The 19,618-nt window shown below is 42.8% G+C and overlaps 1 protein-coding gene across 2 annotated transcripts in view; it reads right to left on the bottom strand.

Moving 5' to 3' along the window:
- The window catches only part of MDN1 (midasin AAA ATPase 1), a 159,079-nt gene that overhangs the window by 70,122 nt on the left and 69,339 nt on the right, over positions 1-19,618 (bottom strand). For both annotated transcript variants that reach the window (XM_084827091.1, XM_084827090.1), the window contains exons 45-54: positions 18,407-18,523; positions 14,705-14,913; positions 13,855-14,000; positions 11,761-11,963; positions 10,569-10,789; positions 9,328-9,441; positions 7,843-7,975; positions 6,483-6,592; positions 3,985-4,118; positions 2,225-2,385 (exon numbers count right to left, since the gene is read on the bottom strand). In XM_084827091.1, the coding sequence (XP_084683217.1) occupies positions 2,225-2,385; positions 3,985-4,118; positions 6,483-6,592; positions 7,843-7,975; positions 9,328-9,441; positions 10,569-10,789; positions 11,761-11,963; positions 13,855-14,000; positions 14,705-14,913; positions 18,407-18,523 (1,548 nt within the window). The remainder of the gene's footprint in view (positions 1-2,224; positions 2,386-3,984; positions 4,119-6,482; positions 6,593-7,842; positions 7,976-9,327; positions 9,442-10,568; positions 10,790-11,760; positions 11,964-13,854; positions 14,001-14,704; positions 14,914-18,406; positions 18,524-19,618) is intronic.

A 19,618-nucleotide genomic window follows, 5' to 3' on the forward strand; every position in this document is an offset into this window, starting at 1 on the left:
TACTCTGCATATAAGTTAAATAAGCAGGGTGACAATATGCAGCCTTGTCGTACGCCTTTCCCAATTTTGAACCACTCGGTTGTTCCATCTCTGGTTCTTACTGTTGCTTCTTGACCCTCGTACAGGTTTCTCAGGAGACAGGTAAGGTGGTCTGGTACTCCCATCTCTTTCAGAATTTGCCACAGTTTGTTGTGATCCACACAATCAAAGGCTTTAGCATAGTCAATGAAGCAGAAATAGATGTTTTTCTGGAATTCTCTTGCTTTCTCCATGATCCAGCGAATGTTGGCGATTTGATCTCTAGTTCCTCTGTCTCTTCAGAACCCAGCTTGTACTTCCGGTAGTTCTCGGTTCGCATACTGCTGAAGCCTAGCTTGTAGAATTTTGAGCATCACCTTGCTGGCATATGAAATGAGCGCAATTGTACGGTAGTTTGGACACTGTTTGGCATTGCCCTTCTTTGGAATTGGAATGTAAACTGACCTTTTCCAGTCTTGTGGCCACTGCTGAGTGTTCCAAATTTGTTGGCATATTGAGTGCAGCACTTTAACAGCATCATCTTTTAGGATTTTAAATAGCTCAGCTGGAATACTGTCATCTCCGCTAGCTTTGTTGTTACTAATGCTTCCTAAGGCCCACTTGACTTCACTCTCGAGGATGTCCGGCTCAAGTTCAGTGACCATACTATAATGGCTATCAGGGACATTCAGATCTTTCCTGTATAGTTCTTCTGTGTATTCTTTCCACCTGTTCTTCATCTCATCTGCTTCTGTTAGGTCCCTGCCTTCTTTGTTCTTTATCATGCCCGTCTTTGCACAAAATGTTCCCTTGAGATCTCCGATTTTCTTGAAGAGATCTCTAGTCTTTCCCATTCTGTTGTTTTCTTCAATTTCTTTGCATTGTTCATTTAAGAAGGCCTTCTTGTCTCTCCTTGCTATTCTCTGGAAATCTGCATTCAGTTGGGTATATCTTCCCCTTTCTCCCTTGCTTTTCACTTCTCTTCTTTCCTCAGCTACTTGTAAAGCCTCATCAGACAGCCACTTGGCTTTCTTGCATTTCTTTTTCTTTGGGATGGATTTCGTTGCTGCCTCCTGAACAATGTTACGGACCTCCGTCCATAGTTCCTCAGGCATTCTGTCTATCAGGTCTAATCCCTGAAATCTATTCCTCACCTCCACTGTATTCATATTCATAAGGGATATGATTTCGGTCATACCTGAATGGTTTAGTGGTTTTCTCTGTGTTCTTCAATTTAATACAATCATAGCTATTAATAAAAAAAAAAAAAAAGTAATTTCCTTTTGTGGGAGATATGGCCCTGCTCAGTACTGAACCAAGTAAGACACACGAAGACAGAGACTGGGTTCAGACAATCGCAGCAGGGGAAGCAACCATCGTGGCTGCTCCCCCTGCAGGTGCGTGACCGCCATTTGCATTATTCCCTGCACTGCAGTGTGGGTTGCCGTGTTGTGCACATCACGGTGGGGAGGCATCGTACTCACCCTACAACCCACGACATGCAGTAGAGATTGCAGGGTGGTTACAAAGCCCCCCACTCCCCCAATGTTGCAGAATGGGGAACAACGCAAATGGCAGTCGCGCATGTGGCACACACGAGGGCTGGGAGAGCAGCTACGATGGTTACTTCCCCCGCCACAATCGTCTGAATGCAGCCTGAGTCAAGCACTTGGTGTCTCCTGGACATAGTATTTCATCTCTCACTTGCCCCACCTTCTGTCTGTCAGATTCACACACACACAATTGTCGTAATCATATTCATGCTGGAAAAATGGGTAGTACTAAACAAGAACTGCGTTCACATGATCGCCGTGGCTCACTGTGGCTTATTTAAGACATGATGAGCTGCAGCTCCCTCAGGTGCCATCCTGAAAGATTCAAGTCACAACTGTGGCTTGTTGTGTCATACGAGCCTGGTGTGGGCGGACCCTCTCAGAACCCTAAAATAGGCCTAGGGTTCAGATGACACAATAAGCTGCAGTTGCACCTTGAATACTCAAAATGGCCACCAGCACGCGCTACAGCCCATCATAGCTTAAATAAGCCAGTGGGCTGTTTGATCATGCAAAGAGGCCCAGTATCTGTAACTATGGTCTTTCTTACAGTTTGGTCTTTATGAGTATTGTTAAGTGTATCTATTTTTGGTATTGAAGTGAAGGCCTTTGTGTCAGTTAACAACATTATAGGAAAGCTAAAACCAACGTACTTTTGTTGTTCATATCCACTCAGTAACTGAGGTATTCTGCCAACTAAATGTTTCACAACCCAGTGCCAGTGAAGAGACAGGAGTGTCAAGCCAGAAGAATCCACAGCTACCATGTCAGATGTTGTCCAAAACCTGTCACGCCACAATAAGCAATGCAGTATCTAGAGGAAAGCCAGGAAGGATTAATTCTCTGACCTATAATACACACAGCAATACATTTTAGGTTGAGCACTAATTCTTGAGAACTAGTACTAGGAAATGACCATCTCTTGAATCCAAAAGCTGCCTTGTGAGAGCAGAAAGGCACTTCTGCTCATGGAAGATGGCCCCCCAAATTCCACTTGCTGTCAAATCCCATGCTGTCTCACAGGGTTCACCAACTCTCAGGAGAAGGTTTTCAGGGGCACAGGAGACAGTAGGAAAGAGGCTGGTCAGGAAAACCCAGGAACACTAGTGGAGTTCTTCTTGCACTTTTTTGGCTCCAAGTCTCTGTTAACAAAATGGCATAGATGCCCCCTCCCACAATGTGAAAATTGAATGTTAACATTCTGCTAGATGTAGCTGTAGAAACATTTACATTTTTACATGTAAAACATTTACAATTATTCATTCCTCAACTACAACCAACTTGGAACACAAAACATAAGGCCTACAATATTTGTAGGTAGATCCAATACTAGTAGGTTTCTTCCTTGTTTCTTTTAAAATATTTTAATTGTTTTAACATGATGTTTTATTCTTTTATCTTTGTTGTTCACTGCTCCGAAATCTTTTGATGTGGTGTGTGTGCGCGTCTGCCTGTGTATGTATGTATATATATAAAAAGGTGTCCCCAGCCAGTCATGTCCGACTCTAAGGGGTGCTCATCCCCATTCCTAAGCCGAAGAGCCAGAGCTGTCCAAAGACGCTTCCGTGGTCATGTGGCCGGCATGACTGAACACCGAGGTGCACGGAACGCTGTTACCTTTCCCGCCGAAGCGGTACCTATTTATCTACTTGCAATTTCTTGCTTTCGAACTGCTAGGTTGTCAGGAGCTGGGACTGAAGACGGGAGCTGACTCCGTCACGCAGCACTCGGGTCTCGAACTGCTGTCCTGCCGACCTTCCAGTCTGCAATTCAGCATCTTAACCACTAAGCCACCACGCCCCCCCCCGTGTGTGTATAGATAGATAGGTAGATAGATAGGTGTGTGTGTGTATATATATGTATATAAAATAAGTGTGTGTGTGTGTGTATATATATATATATATATACATATACATACACACACATATATAAATAAAATAAAATAAATGTATGTATGTAACACAAATGTATTCTGATCCAGGCAGCAATTGAGCTTCTGATGAGTAAACAGTGCATAGTATCAGGGAGTGTCTCTGAAATACTTTGTTGTAAAATGTAGGAGAATGAAAGAGAAGCCCCTTGATGTGGAGGTAAACTGCATACTCCACCAACATGACCACTGGCCATGATGGTTGGGAGACGATGGGGGGTGTAGTCAAATACATTTGGAGCGAACCAGGTTGGGAAAGCTGGTCTAGGGTGACAGTTTCTTGAACCAGTTTGCCAGATCTTCCACCAACAAGAGGGGACAGATGGACTTCATGCCTCCTTTCCAAGTTCCCTTTCGCTACACAAAACAAAGGACTGAAAAATGGAAAGTGGGTGTGTTTGTGTTGGGGGGGTGGGGTGGGGGAGATGAAGGGAAACTCATGAAGGAACTGGAAAAAAACCAGGGTTTGTAGGGCCTACTTACTTCATACAATTTTTCATCAGACACAGCCATCTGTGTAGACTTCACCCAGTGCAACACGAAGGCATCCCAAAGTTCAAAGAACGCAGCAAGGTTGGCCACAATAGCATGCGGAACTGAGTTGTGGTTGCCAGGATCTTCATTTGAAGATTAAAATTAAGCCAAAAAGAAAAATACATCACTCCATCTAGTACATGCTACATGGTCCGGAACCTGGAGCTAGTGCAGAACACAGCAGCTTGGCTGTTGTCAGGAGCTGCCCCTTTTCAGCATGTAACTCCTTTGCTGAGGGAACTGCGTTGGCTGCCTAATCGCTACCGAGCAAGGTTTAAGGTATCAGTACTAGTGTACAAAGCCCTAAACAACTTGGGACCAGGATACCTGAGAGAACGCCTCCTTTTTACCAACTTGCCCAGTCACTGAGGTCATCAGAGGGCATGTTCCTGGTGGTTCCACACAGACCTATGGCCCGGTTGGAGTCTACAAGCAAACGTGATAGGCTACGTAAAGATTTACGTAGCCTATCATGGCTAGATTTTCAAAAAACACCATGATAGGCTACGTAAATCCGTACGTAGCCTATCACGGCTGACTTTGGGGGGAAAAAAAAGCACGTATGCAAATGGCGGCACCTATGGGCTATAGCGTTGCCCTTATTTTTGCCATAGTCTATGTAAATGTTTAAGTAGACTACATGTGCCCAAATAAGGAACGCAAATGGGCGCCGCCATTTGCATACGCGCTTTTTTTTGGGTGTTTGCACAATTACGCTTGTGTGCCAGCTGCAACCCTTCCCAAATAGGTCTGACTTGGCAACAGTTATCCATGCCTTTGCATCACATTTAGGAGACTGTAATGTGCTCTATTTGGGACTACTCTTGAAGAGTGCCTGGGAGCTACTACTGGTGCAAAATGCAGCGGCTAGGCTGCACGGTATTGTGACTAGGAATGGCGGAGAATTCCGCTGCCGACCCAAATGAGGCTGGATTATTTTGAATCTGGCCTCCAGAATCCGCAGCAGAATGTATCACTTACCTCTGCCTCCCGAGGATTCCCTCCAGAACGGCACACTGGCTCCGGACCGCTTGCGATTCGGTAATGGTGGCCGCCATTACTGTATCAGAAGTGGTACGGAGCCGGGGTGCGGCTCTGCGGAACCGTCACAGAGCCGCTCTGGAGGATTGCCTCCCCCCGCCCCAAGAGGACAATGCCGCAGATCGGAGGGTAAGCAATCCGTCCATCCCTAATTGTGACCGTATTACAACTGCACTGAAAGATCTGCACTAGTTGTCAACTGCTTTCCAGGCACAATTCAAGGTGTTGGTTTTAAAGCCCTAAATGGCTTAGGACCAGGCCATGAAAGGGACTACCTGTCTCTTTATGTACCTGCCCTGTTATTATGATCTGCAGCGGAGACCCTTTTGAGGCCACCATTACCTGCAGAGACCCACCCGTCCGGCACCTGTAAAGGGGCTTTCTCCTCTGTTGCCCCCAAACTATGGAATGCACTCCCTAAAGAACAATGATTGGTCCCCACTCTCTTGGCTTTTAGGAAAGGTGTAAGGCCACATCTCTTCAATTTTGCCTTTTAAAATGTGTAGGTTTAATATTTTTACTGTTGTCATTTTTATTTTTTTAAGGTTTTAAATAATGGTATTTAAAAGCCTTGATGGCTTGTTACCAGATAAGGACACATATAAATAACACTAATAAATTAAAAATAATATAGACTAAATTGTATACAAGCATCAAAAAAGGAATATTTTAAACAAGCCTTCCCCAACTTGATGCCCTCCAGATGCCTTGGACTTCAACTCCCATCAGTTCTAGTTAGTATGGTCAACAGTCAGGAGTGCTAAGAGTTGTAGTCCAAAACATCAAGAGAGCACCAGTTTGAGGAAGGCTGAGATATAATGTAAAGATAAATCACATATTATACATATCTATAAATATATGTATATGACCATCTGATATGTAGCAGTATCAAAATTGTAGCTTCATTTCCTAAAAGAAATAAAAGGAAATCAGGTAATATTACATTTTTCTATTTTTTGTTTACCATCCCTCAGTCTTCTGAACTCCATGAGTTTTGTCAGTTCTTTAATTTCCAAACTTTCATTAGCCATTCTGTAAGTGAGGGATGGACGTACTTCTCAACTTCTGAGTTACCAAAATCCATGTAGCAGTTAATAAATTCCAGATTAACTCTTTCTGAACTAAAACAAACTGCTCTATTTAATCTAACAGAATTGTCAAGGGATCTAAAGGTATCATCAACTCTCCCATCAGCAAAATCGTATTGCATATAACTCTCCAAAAAGTCTTAATCCTGGGCAACACTACCAAATATGCTCAAAATAAGCTTTCTGAGATCCACATTTCAGCATACATCAACATAAAAATGTACTCAACCTGTAAATTCCTGAAAATTATTCTTCTTGTCAGAAAACAAAGCTGAATTTGCTTTTCATTTATTAAAAAAATGGAAATGCAATGGATACCTTTATGGAACTCTAGAGAAATCCTCAAAGCACTGGTTTTTGGCTTTTTTGTGTTAATCAAGCTCCTTTCAATATAGCTCTTTTTCTCACGGTCCAGAAACAATATTGCCCTGCAATTGCAACATGACACACACAGGGTTGTCATTAAATTATCACGATAAGAAGTCAAAATCGTGAAAGAGGAAACTTATGGCCTATAAACGGAATTTCAAGTTATGACTATGAAACATTTATACAGTGCCAATAAAGGATTAGACTAGCTTTCCCCAACCAAACGCCCTCCAGATGTTTGGAGTCTAACACAACTGGAGAGCACCAGGTTAGGGAAAGCTGCACTAGAAGCTCTACAACAAATTGAACTGAAATGGATCCTGCCCAGATAATGTATAATTCTCATTAGACAAGTGAAACAGCAAACTAGTTGTGATAGGGATGGAAGAATTCAGGATATGACCATCAGCAGATGTGGTAGGTGATTTGTATATTTTGAATGCTTTATTTAAAAACAACATGAGTTCTCTTATGAAATTAGGGGTTGCATGCAGAGAAGTTCAAGTGGACCTCCACCTACCCAGCAACACTTTTATGCCTCTCCCCCGGCCCATACACACACTACAGCCTCCTGTGTCCCCACAAAAGCTGCCTGTGAGGGTCAAGGGGCTCTTTGGAATTTATGCATGCATTTATTATTACGTTTATATCCTGCCTTTTTTCCTCCAAGGAGCCCAAGGCAGCATACATGATCTTCCTCCTCTCCATTTTATCCTCAAAACAACCTTGTGATGTAGGTCAGGCTGAGAGTCAGTGACTGGCCCAAAGTCACCCAATGAGCTTCATGGCTGAGTGGGGACTTGAACCCTGGTCTTCTGAGTCCCAGTCCAACACTCTAACCACTATGCCACACAGGTTGGGCTACACCAGGACAAGGAAATTGGAAGAAATTTTGTGGGGCTGTCTTGTGCAAAAGGACCTTTCCTCTCATGCAAGACACCTCTGGATCTAAGCCATGGTTTTTGGTTTCACTTAAACTTTGATTATCAGTGACCACAAGTGCAGCCAACTTTTCCTGGATTATGTCCTCATCTTTCCTTCCATAAGACACCAGAACCAGAGAGCCCGTGAACTGCTCAGAGAACTTCAGCTGTTGGGTGGATTAGAAATGTAGTAAATAAACAAACCAGGGATCAACTGGCATGTAGTTCATTTTTTAATTGAAAATTGGGCTAATTATAGACTTTATCAGCCAAGGTAAAAGCAATGAACCTGAATTTGCAATACAGACCAGCTTATTCTAACGTATCGTAATGACAAGCTCTAACTTTTAAAACCAAAATGACAGGATGCATGTGGCTAAACCCACCGGTTTGAAAGAGATTTCAGAAGACTAAGAAGCTGATCTGAGTGTTCCACTTCTGCATCAAAATCCACTGAATCACTAATCATATCCAAACACTGCATGTTCCATCTTGGATCCATAGGAATCACATGTTCATCTAACAAGGAAGTAGAACAGGAAGAACGCTCACATCTGTCTTTAAAATAAACAGTTCCCTCTCTCCAACTCTAACAGAGTAAGAGCATTCATAGGTACAGTGACTGAAGGAACACTCTCCTGAATGAGATATATATAGACATCTTACACACATACCCCTACTTATGCAACTACTTACTATGCCTTATTTTGAAAGAAATAGCACCACCAAAGCATGTTTCCTAAACCACCCAGTTTTAACTCTGCTGCCACAGGCTTCACTAAGAATCTCCCAATGGTGACACCCGTCAGGCTATATTGGAAAAATCGTGCTAGCCACAGACTCTGTTGGCAGTGCAGGAAGGAGGAAGGCTCCCTGGTATGTAAGATGTGAGGTTGCCCTTGTATTGCATCCTTTTGGTCCTAGATTTGCATTGAGCTTAATCTTGTTTTAGAAACACCATTTAGGTTTATTGATGTATATGTATCGTTGAATTCCATTCCCACGCTGTGGGGTTTGTTAGATGGCTACTGGAAGTAGCTCCCTCAAGCCCTCTTGGTAACTAAAAGACTTGTGTTACAGCATTGGAAACACCAGTGCCTCCCTATACATCAATGGACAAAGATCTGACTGTACTCTTGGTGCTTGAGCACCGCTCTTAACAAAGGCTGGTTGTCATATAGTGAGACCTTTGCCTAAGCCTTGGGCCCAAGGATCTGAATTTTGCTGTTACAGGTAGACTTGCCTGTGTATGTGCTTCACCTGACGGTACAATGACCTGATGTTATGTATAGCTTCTTTATATTATTTCCTTTATTTGTGCCCTTCCCCGGGACCCTTTCCTCCTTTTCCCCTCACCATCCTTCCTTTCTATTTGGTTACTGGTGTATTTGTTAGTGAAGTTGTTGTAGAACTTTAAAAGATGAGCCTGTCAGTTTCTCACATCAATCTTCATTTTTTTCAAAAGCATAGCAAGACCCATTTCGCACGACATGCTGGGCTCATCAGGAGGATGTTTAACGCCTGATGAACCCATTTTGAATATGCAACTCCTCCTTGGGGGTGCCGTGTCACGTGAACCCAGCCACTGTTTGAGGTTTAAACAACCCTCACATAACCCTAAAACAAACTGAGGGTTATACAAGAGTTGTTTTAACCCTCAAATAACTGTCGGTGGCTGGGTTTGCACGACACAACAACCCCCAAGTGGGGGTTGAATATTCAAATTACCCCCAGCACTTGTCACAGCTCATCATGAGTTAAACAATCCCCGATGAGCCAAGCGTGTCATCTGAACCAGGCTGAAGATAATATTTAATGAAGCAGACACACATACACACAGAGACCTGAGAGAGAGAGGGAAGACATCTTACCAGTCATATTTGGTTGCAACATCTTTATTACATTACTGATTCCACCTGAGAGGGGGCTGAAGTAGAAATTATTCAGAGATGCAGCTCCAGCTTCCAGCTGAGTATACACTGAAGCTGTAAAAAGAAGTAGAACTGTAAGCATGAGCTGAATTCCAACCACAGCTCCCATACATCCCATGTATGATCATAAAGCACTTCTGTGCTTGTATGGCTGGGGGGGAGGTGAGGGAGATATTTCCTTCTAAGAGCACCCCCTCGCACATCAACAGGAGCTGCTCTGGAGGACCCCCAACCTGAAGCGGGCTTTCTACATGGCTGCTGCTGGGTGGAAAGAGCCAACCTCTCCTACAGAGAATTCAGTCCATTAACCAACTTTATACTCAGATGTCAAAGTAGGAAGCCAGACTCTTGGGCTGGAGGCTGAGAAGAAACTGAAGGCTATGAAGCCCGGAAATCCCTACTTCTTGAGGCAAGAGTTCCATTGAGAATGTATGTTTTTTCTCAGTTCGACTGTTCTTCCCATTCACTCTCTCATCACATACACTATTCCAGTAACATACTCAACTTCTTAAAAAATCCTAAATCCATATTAAAGTAATACCTTTATTAGGCCAGCTCAAAGGTCACAAGAAATGTACAAGCCTTTGAGATCTCCAAATCTCTTCATCAAGCAAGATGTTACCAAAAGTAGGTGGGGAGGGGGAGAAGAAAGAAAAGACTGACTTGATGCCGAAGTCAGGGGGAAGTATCCTATGTGCCTGAACTCCAGCGAGACCCACTGCTAGCACAATGGGGGGGAGTTAGCTCATTTCTAGAATGGGGCAGGTCAGCGAAGATCACAGAAGGGAGCTCAGCTAACCTGTCCCAATGTGGAAATGAGCGGAAGGTTCCTTTACAAAGTGCAAACTCCCCACTGCATTATGTTGCAATGGAACAGAATGAGCGGGAGTGCAGCAGCAGTATAGCATACTGCCCTTTGTTTCTGCATGAGTGGAAATAATGTTCTATTTTTATTTCCCCCAGTAGTCCATATTTATATTATACTTGCAACACTCTAGAAAAAACACACACATTAAGGCTGAAATGCTATACACACTTACCAGGCAATAAGCCTTATTAAATATAGCGGGACTTACTTCCAAGTAAGCACAAGTAAGACTGTCCTGCATGATGATACATCTTTTTCTTCCACCAAACATTAAGATCAGTATTGGTCAAGCAGAAGCACAGTTAATACTTACCAGGCACTTGGGATAAATTCTTTTTTAACTGATTAAGCCACCCAACTCTCAATGTCCAGTCTTCATTGGTTGCCTTTTCTATGAATAACTTAACTGCTGCAGAAAGGACCTCCATGTCATCTGCCCAAGAAGCACTCATCTCAACTGCACTGAATTTGAGACAATCTGGATTTGCAGACTTCAGAATTTTCTCAAAGTCATGTATAGTAAGAGGAAGTGTCCTGAAAAAAAGGTTATGAAAAAAAGGTAATTCCTACACACACACACACACACACACACACACACACAATCGCTATACATTTGTCAAAGGCAGAGGAGACATAATCCTTAAATGTGTCAGCACTAACAATGGTTTGCTGCCTTCACTCTGGGTAAAACCCCAGATGCACTCTGAAACAACTGTTTAGTCTGCCAAACTAAGCTTTACTGGTAAAGGGTATGTATAAGGTGTGTGCTACCTTGTAAACAAAGATTCTGGAGAGCCAGAAAAACTATCTTGACAATGGGTTGCTGAGTGCATATGTAGCACGTAACCATGGTACACTTTAAACCACAGTTTCATATTCTACTTTATCGCTGATCCTTAACCATAGTTAAAGCATTCAGGCATAATATTTAACCATGATTAAGGAAAATAAACTCTGATTACACATTATGGGCAGTATTCTACACTGCCTGCACACCAGTTGGATTCACCGCTAACAACCCAAAACAAGCAGGAAGGCTTGTTACCAGAAAGGGACAGGTCAGTGGAGCTTGCAGGAGGGAACTCCACTAAACTGTCCCGATTTGGAAATATATGTTTACGGGGTTCTGTTATGAAGAGCAAACTCCCCATTGCACCAGCAACCTTGGCCACAGACCTCATTGCAAAATCTTTAGTTTTATGGGAAATAGTTAGTTTAATCACATATTTTCATTCCGCTCTGAGTACATGCTTGTTTTTGTACATTTCCGCACTTAAGCAGAACAAGTCATGTATGTAACTAACTGCCCTCAAGAGGATAAAAAATATTGCCTCTGAAAATACAGGGGCTGCTGAGTAATTAACATACATGGCCAGGCGTCGCTTCTTGGCCTTTTGACTAAGGTCAAGTGTAACATACATAGACAGGCAAGAGCTGCTTGGTAGTTAAACTGGAACAGTTAACTCTCACTTGTCAAAACTGGAACAGCAACATCTCTTGCCCACCTGTTGTTTTTTAGATTCAGTCTGTTCAGGCAATATGCCAGGACCTGCCCATCATTATGAACCGTAGAAAGGAGAGAATCTTCAGCTGCAAACAAAGCACTGGATGCAGAATCTGGCCACAGTCCCAAGGCCAGGAGGGAAGCACCTCTTGCTTCATCTGAATCCAAAGCTGAAACATGCTTCGATATCACATCCAGCACAAGCTAATATAGGAGACACAAAAGTTTACAATTAAAGTACTTCGGCTGAAAAAAAGATGAGACCTCTTTCTACAATATTCCTTTACTCAAAAGCATGAAAAGAAATGCACTTTTACTATGATCTAGGAAATAACCTCTTGTGTGGATTACTGCAATGCGTTATACATGGGGTTGCCTTTAAAAATGGTTTAGAAACTTCCGCTGGTCCAAAATAGGGCAGCAAGAATGTTAACGGGGGCCGGTCAATGTGATCATATTATGCCAGTACTTTTCCATGACAACTGCCAGTCCATTTCTGGGCCCGATTCAAAGTTCTGGTATTAATGTTCAAAGCCCTAGACAGCCTGGGGCCAGGTTACCTGAAGGACTGTCTCCTCCCATATGTACCTGCCCAAATCCTAAGATCAACTTCAGTGGATCTTCTTCAGGAGCCCCCACCAAAGGAAGTGAGGTGGGTGACTATCGGGAAGAGGGCCTTTTCTGCTGTGGTACCCCAGTTATGGAATGAACTTCCCAGAGAGGCTTACACTCTGCTCTTTTCAGCACCAGTGAAAACCTTATTTTCCAGGCATTTTAGTTTTTCAGTTTAATATTTATATAGTTTAGAACAATTTCTGTTTTAAATTCTGTATTGCATTTTAAATCTTTACACTACAGCTAGGTTCTAGTTAGTAATTAGTTTTATACTGTATTTTAAAACTTCTACATTTTTATATTGTATTTTATCATCTTGTATTTTATGGTTTTGTGAACTACCCAGAGATTTGGCTATTGGGTGGTATATAAATATAATAAATACATACATACATACAGCAGTTCACCATCATCACTTCTGTAGGTATGTGATAATTTGTTACTGATTACTCAATCTGTGAACTGTCTCCATTTGTAAGTATTGCATTTAATGTTTACAATGGATGATATGAAAGTTGATCTGTGAGAATTAGTCTGGGACAACTGCTCTGCACGTGTCACTTGCTGCTTCAGTTAATGAGTGATGAACATGCCTGCGTGAACCAGCCTAATATGGACAATTCAAGAGCCAAACTAGATGTGACAGCATGAGACTTGTGATCGGAACTTCCATTCAGGGTTGTTATGGTTTTTTAAAAGATGAATACAGCCACTGTGGGCACCAATTCAGATTGAGGCCACAACGCCCAGTGTGTGTGTATTAACCCTTTCCCCATGCCACTTCCCCAATCCAAATCACGCTCACTGGAGCAGCTATTTGGCCTGGAAGGCAAAACACAGAGACACCCATGTGATCTGAATTGGGGCACACAACAGTTGCATTTAGCCTTAAAAAACACCTGCAGAAAACAGAATATGAATTTTCTGCTGTCACATTTTAGTTTGGCCTTAAAATAGCAGGGCTTCTACATTTTAAAAGCACGTTTACCAAATCCTGGCAAATATCTACCTCTGAGTCATAAGGCAACTTGAGAAGTGGATACGTGCTGGAAGAAATTATAACTGAGACACTTGACCATATGATCCAGTTTAAGCCCCCAAAGAACGCTGCATTGGGGAGAAAACACCCCCCCCATACTTTGAAGTTTAGAAAGGGATGCAATATCTTAATCTGTCAAAACCCAGGAAAGGACTGTTCTTGGTGCCCTCACCTTCAGGAGGAAAGGTGGCTGGCTGGCTATCAAGGGCAGGGTCTTTTCTGTGTGGCACCCACCTTATTTCACCCAAACATTTGGTCGTATTTAATTTGTGATAAAAGTTTTGAGTAAAAACAATTTTCTGTTCTCTTGGCTTCTGCTGTGTTAGTTTAACTACTTTTGTAAGCTACCTTGTGCGTCAATATTAATGAAATATTTCAAAATAAACTAACAAACATTTTGCCTTCTCCCTCCCAGACTGAGTGTGTCTGAGCGAGACTTACCTTTTGATTGTCTTGTGAACGCTGTGTACAAGCATAGACTTCCCAACATGCTTTATAGAAGCTCTTCGCTAAACCAAGTCCCTGGTGCAACTGCCGCACAATCAGTGTTGCAGAATGAATCAAAGATGATAGCGTGTACATGGAACCTGGTAAGACAGATGTTACCATCCAGTAATCATGTCTGCAGAATGCCAATGTTTCAGTTTGCTCAAAAGCTATTTTCACATGCATTAGTTGGAATAAGGAAATAATATAGTTGTACATGGGTTTGAAAATGCAGTAAGATGGGTAATCAAGTAACTTCATTTCGTAAAATAAGGTGGATTGACCAAAGATATTTGGAGAATATACATTTCTGAATTTTTATTTTGCTTACTAAATAATGGCTAACCTTTCAATACTGCTTTGCCTGAAGAAAATGAGAAGTACTGGATCTTTCTTTCTCTGCTTTTTTCTTTGTGCATTCAGAACAAGGTCAGTCCCAAAGGGCACCTAGTGCAGGCTTGTGCTTCTGGAAGCTCACAAGCAGGGCATGGAAGAGAATGCCATCCTTTGTTTTGCCCCAGTATTAGGTTGTTGACTCTAGTACCACTTTCTTTTTATAGATCAAATTAGATGGTTAAACAAGGAACAGCAGCCTACGGATTTGTGTAAGCAACCAAGACATTTAACGTTAAATTTGTTTTCTTTTTAAGCAATCCGCCTGGACTAACTACCGCATGATAAAGCAATTATTATAATGTTAGGATTTAAAGTTCTTCTCTCTCGCTCTCATGGTCCTCTAGCATAATCACCCAAACCAAGTGGTTTTATCAAGTATTCGTCACGTTATTATGTGCTCTTGCCTCACCTGGAATACTTTCTTTAGCTTCTGTGTGCACAGCCACAAGTGCATCGCATATGCTATTTCCCAATAATCCCAATCCATGCAATAGCAGCTTCACATCATGAGGATCCAGTGAAGTCTCATTAGTATCCCCAGGAACATATATCTCGATCCCACGATTCCGCATGGCTCGGGATATTTCCCCATGTGCAGGATCCATTGAAAGAAAAAGCCTATGAAGTTTCAATACATGTAACAAGAGTATTGTTTACTTCAAGCGTCCAGCATGTCGTTTTTCTGCTGCTGCTTCTTGCCTCTGTATGTAAGAGCAACCTAAGCAGTATTTTCCTAAACTGGCTTTGTGTTTTTATTGTGAGTGAGTGTATGTGTTTATGCATATATGAGAATATATGGTTTGCTTGACATTCAGGTTAAACTGGGCACATCTCTGCTTAGTTTCAGGCGGACATTAAAAATGTTTTCATTCTTTGGTTTTTAATGGTTTGTAATATGAGGTTGAAAGTTGATTCCCCTCTTGGGTTTTAGCTCTGTTGTTAACCTGGTTTGTTCTGCATGTTTGTTTTACTGTTTTGTAAATGACTGTGGAGGCACCTGTCATGGCCAAAAGGCAACTTATAAATGTATTTATTTATTAATACACAGAAATAAAGCGAATCAATATTTACTGCACCCATGCACAGCCTCACCACCACTGCATGAAAGCTCAATCTCTTACCAGAAAAGTGACGGAGGGAGCAATCCTATGACCACTGGACACTGTCTAGAGGGCCGTAGGATTTTGTGGCTTCTGGGAACCGAGGTCAGAGCCAGGACTCCACCCTCGGTTCCCAGAAACCACACTCCCTACCCCCTTGTAGCTGGCATGTAAAAATGAGAAGGGGAAAAGGGGATGGTCCCAGGGGCAGGGAAACCATGGAAGCCGTGTTACACAGCGTATTATGCACCATGCAGCCTGCCCCCTCCCCTCCCGCTCCAAAGCTCCCCGGCTAGACATGTGAAATCGCCTGTCTAGCCAAAAATGCAGGGCAGACAGAGCATGGAAGCGAGGATCGCCTCCATGCTCCTGCTGCCCTGCATTGGGTAGTTATCAGCCACCACGTTCAGAGGCTGACAACTGTCTCCATAGGATTGCACCCTAAGGTTGCAATTCTATGCCCCCCCCTTTGAGGGTGAAGAGGTCCCTCCTTGGAAGGGGAGACCTGACCTCAGATGCCCCTTCCCAGCCCTTGTAGAAACCTCCAAAGGTTTTACTTCCCCAATTTTGGAGCTCTGTTATCGGGGTGGGGGAAGAGGTGTGCTGGGAGAGGCTGTGGATCTGCAGGTTCCACAGTTCTCCAACCTTCAGACCTGCCCCCAAACCAGCTCCTGATTTACACCAGCCCTGAAGCTGGCATAGACCATCTCCCTCCCACTGATTTCATTCTGAGGGAATTTCTAAAATTATTATTATTAATGTACACCAGTTGATGGGCAACATGGGCAGGAGGGTGCTGTTGCACTTGTGTCCTGCTTGTGGGTTCCTGGTCGACAGCTGGTTGGCCACTGTGTGAATGGAATGCTGGACTGGATGGACCTCTTGGTCTGATCCAGCACGGCTCTTCTTATGGTCTTCTGTGCTGCTTCTTCTTCTTCTTCTTCTTCTTCACATTTCTATACCACCCCATAGCCAAAGCTCTCTGGGTGGTTTACAGAAATAAAATAAATTACAAATAAAACAAACAAGACTGGGAAAGGGGAACAAACCAAAACCTCCCTCTCTTCCACCCTGCCAGCCTCCTGAAATCAGAGCTGTGGATTTTTCAGAGCTCTCTGCAGCACAAGAAAAAATTGCTCTGTAAGTACACGATTGTGTGGTCCTGGCTAAATGAACTGAGTGACATGCTATGGCTTCTGTTTTGTGGATGATAGAGACTAGTGCTAATGCTATCACACTGCCTTAGAATCAGAGAATCATAGGGTTGGAAGGGGCCTAACAAGACCATCGAATCCAACCCCCTGCTCAATGCAGAAAGCCTGATTCCCAGGCGGTCTCCCATCCAAGTACTATCCAGGGCTGACCCTACTTAGCTTCCAAGATCAGATGCATCCAGCCCTTTGCTCGTCATGATGGTGTATACACACATACCTGCCCTCCCAACACACTTAAGAGCTACTGCTATTTGTAAGAGATTCTAAAACACTGACTTGCCTTCTTTGGCTTCTAGTTGAAAGGGTTTTTAAAAAGATTATATATGCTGCTTTGGTTACTAGTTCATTTTAAATCCATTTTAAAGTAGTTTACGATTTTAGGAACTTGTTATATTGACACAAGAGTTTTGTGTTTTAAATTGTAAGATAGCTTGGGAAGATTGCAGTCCTGAAAGGTGGCTAATAAATAAACAAAAAGGCAAATTTATTTGCTTTCTCTGGTGCCGTGGGAACAGGGGCCAAGGAGGTGGCCAGATTTGCTAAAGTAAACATACTTCCTGCACCTTGATGAGGTATAACACAAAGATGGAAGCAGTATGACAGGACTGTTGAACTTCTTTCATTCTGAGGGCTGAATTCCAGCTCTTGGGGGCTACATTCCAGTGGTGGGCAGGGCTGAAGGCAGAAGGGCAAGGCTAAATTGTTGCTTTAAAAATCAGCATATTTTAGTGTAAAGCTCTTATGTGACACATTTCAACCTTTTAGAATGAGGGGCAATTCATTGCATCGGGGCATGGCCAATTGGATTTGGCCTACAAGTCTGGGGTTCAGCACCCCTGCTGTATGACCATAGGCTCCCCTTTCCCAGGGTCTGCTTAATGTGAGGACATCAGAGCAAAGCTGGGGGGGGGGGGCATAGTCCCATCACTTGGTAATATGCGTGGTGGTGTAATGTGTTACTGGCCCTTGTGTGTAAAGGACTTTTTGGTTGTACTATAGACACACAGGACTTTAATGAAAAGGCCTGCCAGCCACTAAGGAGTTAAAAGACTATCTCTTCTCCACCACCACCACCCCTCTCAAGTTTTCAGGTGTTTTACAGAAACCAACACCACCAAATCCAAGGAAAAGTGCTATGTGTAAGGAGCTCAGATGCTGTGAAAAAGGATAAACTGACATAGAGAAAAATTTGCCAAGGAAACACATACACACACACACTTTCTCCAGAAATGGCTGAAGTTCTAGCCAAGAAAATATAATACCAGCAAAAGTCTCTCGTGTAAAGGCCAAGATGCAGATTTACTGTGCTCTGTTCTAAATCACTAATCACCACTAATTCTGATGAGAGACTAACACATTTGTTTTGAGACATCCAGTTTGGGTTGCAGTATCGTTTGTCACAGGTTTTAAAAAAAGATTCATTTCAAGTGGAGAACTAGATTAAAACGCTTGCATGTCAGAGAGCTGGGGAAACAGCAGCATTCTTCCATCTCCTGGCTTAGCATTTTAATCTTTGCATCAAATGTTTAGGTATAAATAAGTAGTTGTTGCCAAAACTATGGCCAGTGCCTTCGTGATCTGTCTTTTTGCCAGGAAGAGGAGAAACTTCACGAAGAACGCTCCCCAGAACAAGCTGCTGTACTTTTCCAGCTGAATGAAGTTCCGCCCCACACTTTTTTTCAAGGCTACAAGTGATACTTCAAGTAGAGGTGGGCCCACCACACACCCCTTCATACAAAATTCACAAAGCATAATCAAGCAATAAAAGACACTTCAAAGAGTGTACAGAGTAAGCACCTGAAATTTGGATGAGGAGTGATAGTGGGGGTTACACCATCGATCACTCCTCTTTCACTCATAGTAAGGACTCCTCCAAGTTCCAGCAGAGCATTCAAGCGGTCAAGCACGGAAGGGCTGCATTAAGAAGGAAAAACAGAAAACAGTTAAACGGTAAAGCTGACTCAAATAAAACTCAATTGGAAATCAAGAGATCCATAATTTCAAAACCACTTTGCCTACTACTATTTCTTTGTGGTAGTACTCCTTTGTGGGCCTGTTCACATGTGGACTCTTTTCTTCTCCTACCCTATTCGCGTACACCTGAAACAAAGTGTGTGCAGAGGAGTTGGATCGTATCTGCCTTTCTCCTCAAATCTTATTTCATCTTGGAGTGGATACAAAACAGCCCCACTGTGTGTACATGCTACAAGTCTGCATGTATGCAGGGATGAGAGCGAGTGAGAAAATAAGGTGTCTCTTTCTTCTATAAAATGGAAAGTAGGACTGGGATCTTGCCTACTGTGCAATCTGGATCTTCCTAAAGGTCACTGAAGGAGAGATCTACCAAGATGCACTTTAATCACTACCCATTTTACACTAGAAGCTAAGAGAAAAGAAGCAGCAGACACAAACGGCGGTATCCAAGTCTGCCCGCATGCCAGCAGGACCCACCACTAATGTTAATGGGGAGCTAGCAGTTAAAAAAGCAATCCAGAAATGAGCATTTTTGCACATTTCTGAATGGGGCAGGTCAGTGAAGCTTGCAGAAGGAAGTTCTGCTGACCTGTCACGATCCAGAAACAAGCATTGTTGCTTGTTTCCGGGTTAGCTCTTTGAACTGCTAACTTCCTGTTGCGCAAACAGTAGGTCTCCTTCATGCAACAGATCGAGCGGAAGCATAGTAGCAGTACTGGATACTGCCCATAATGATGTTTTCTATATCTATGTACCATATGATCTGTTTCACAAACTTCTGAGTAACTCCTCATCAACCCCTTAATTGTTGAGATAAGGACACTGACTCAGTTCAAACATAACACTAAACCATCAGTGTCTATAATACATGCAGTAGTGTTATGAGAATGAGCCACAGCACATTTTTTGCTGGTCCATTTTTCTTTTTGGTTCTTTTATTGGAGTAAAAACCTTGTTGGGAAATGGATGTACTGTATTATGTTTTGGAACATAATATTGTCAATATTAATGACAATACACATCACTATGCATTTT

The sequence above is a fragment of the Heloderma suspectum genome, chromosome 1 (genome assembly GCF_057233095.1).
Source record: "Heloderma suspectum isolate Gila_16-S chromosome 1, 16-S_ref, whole genome shotgun sequence".
NCBI classification, from domain to species: domain Eukaryota; kingdom Metazoa; phylum Chordata; class Lepidosauria; order Squamata; family Helodermatidae; genus Heloderma; species Heloderma suspectum.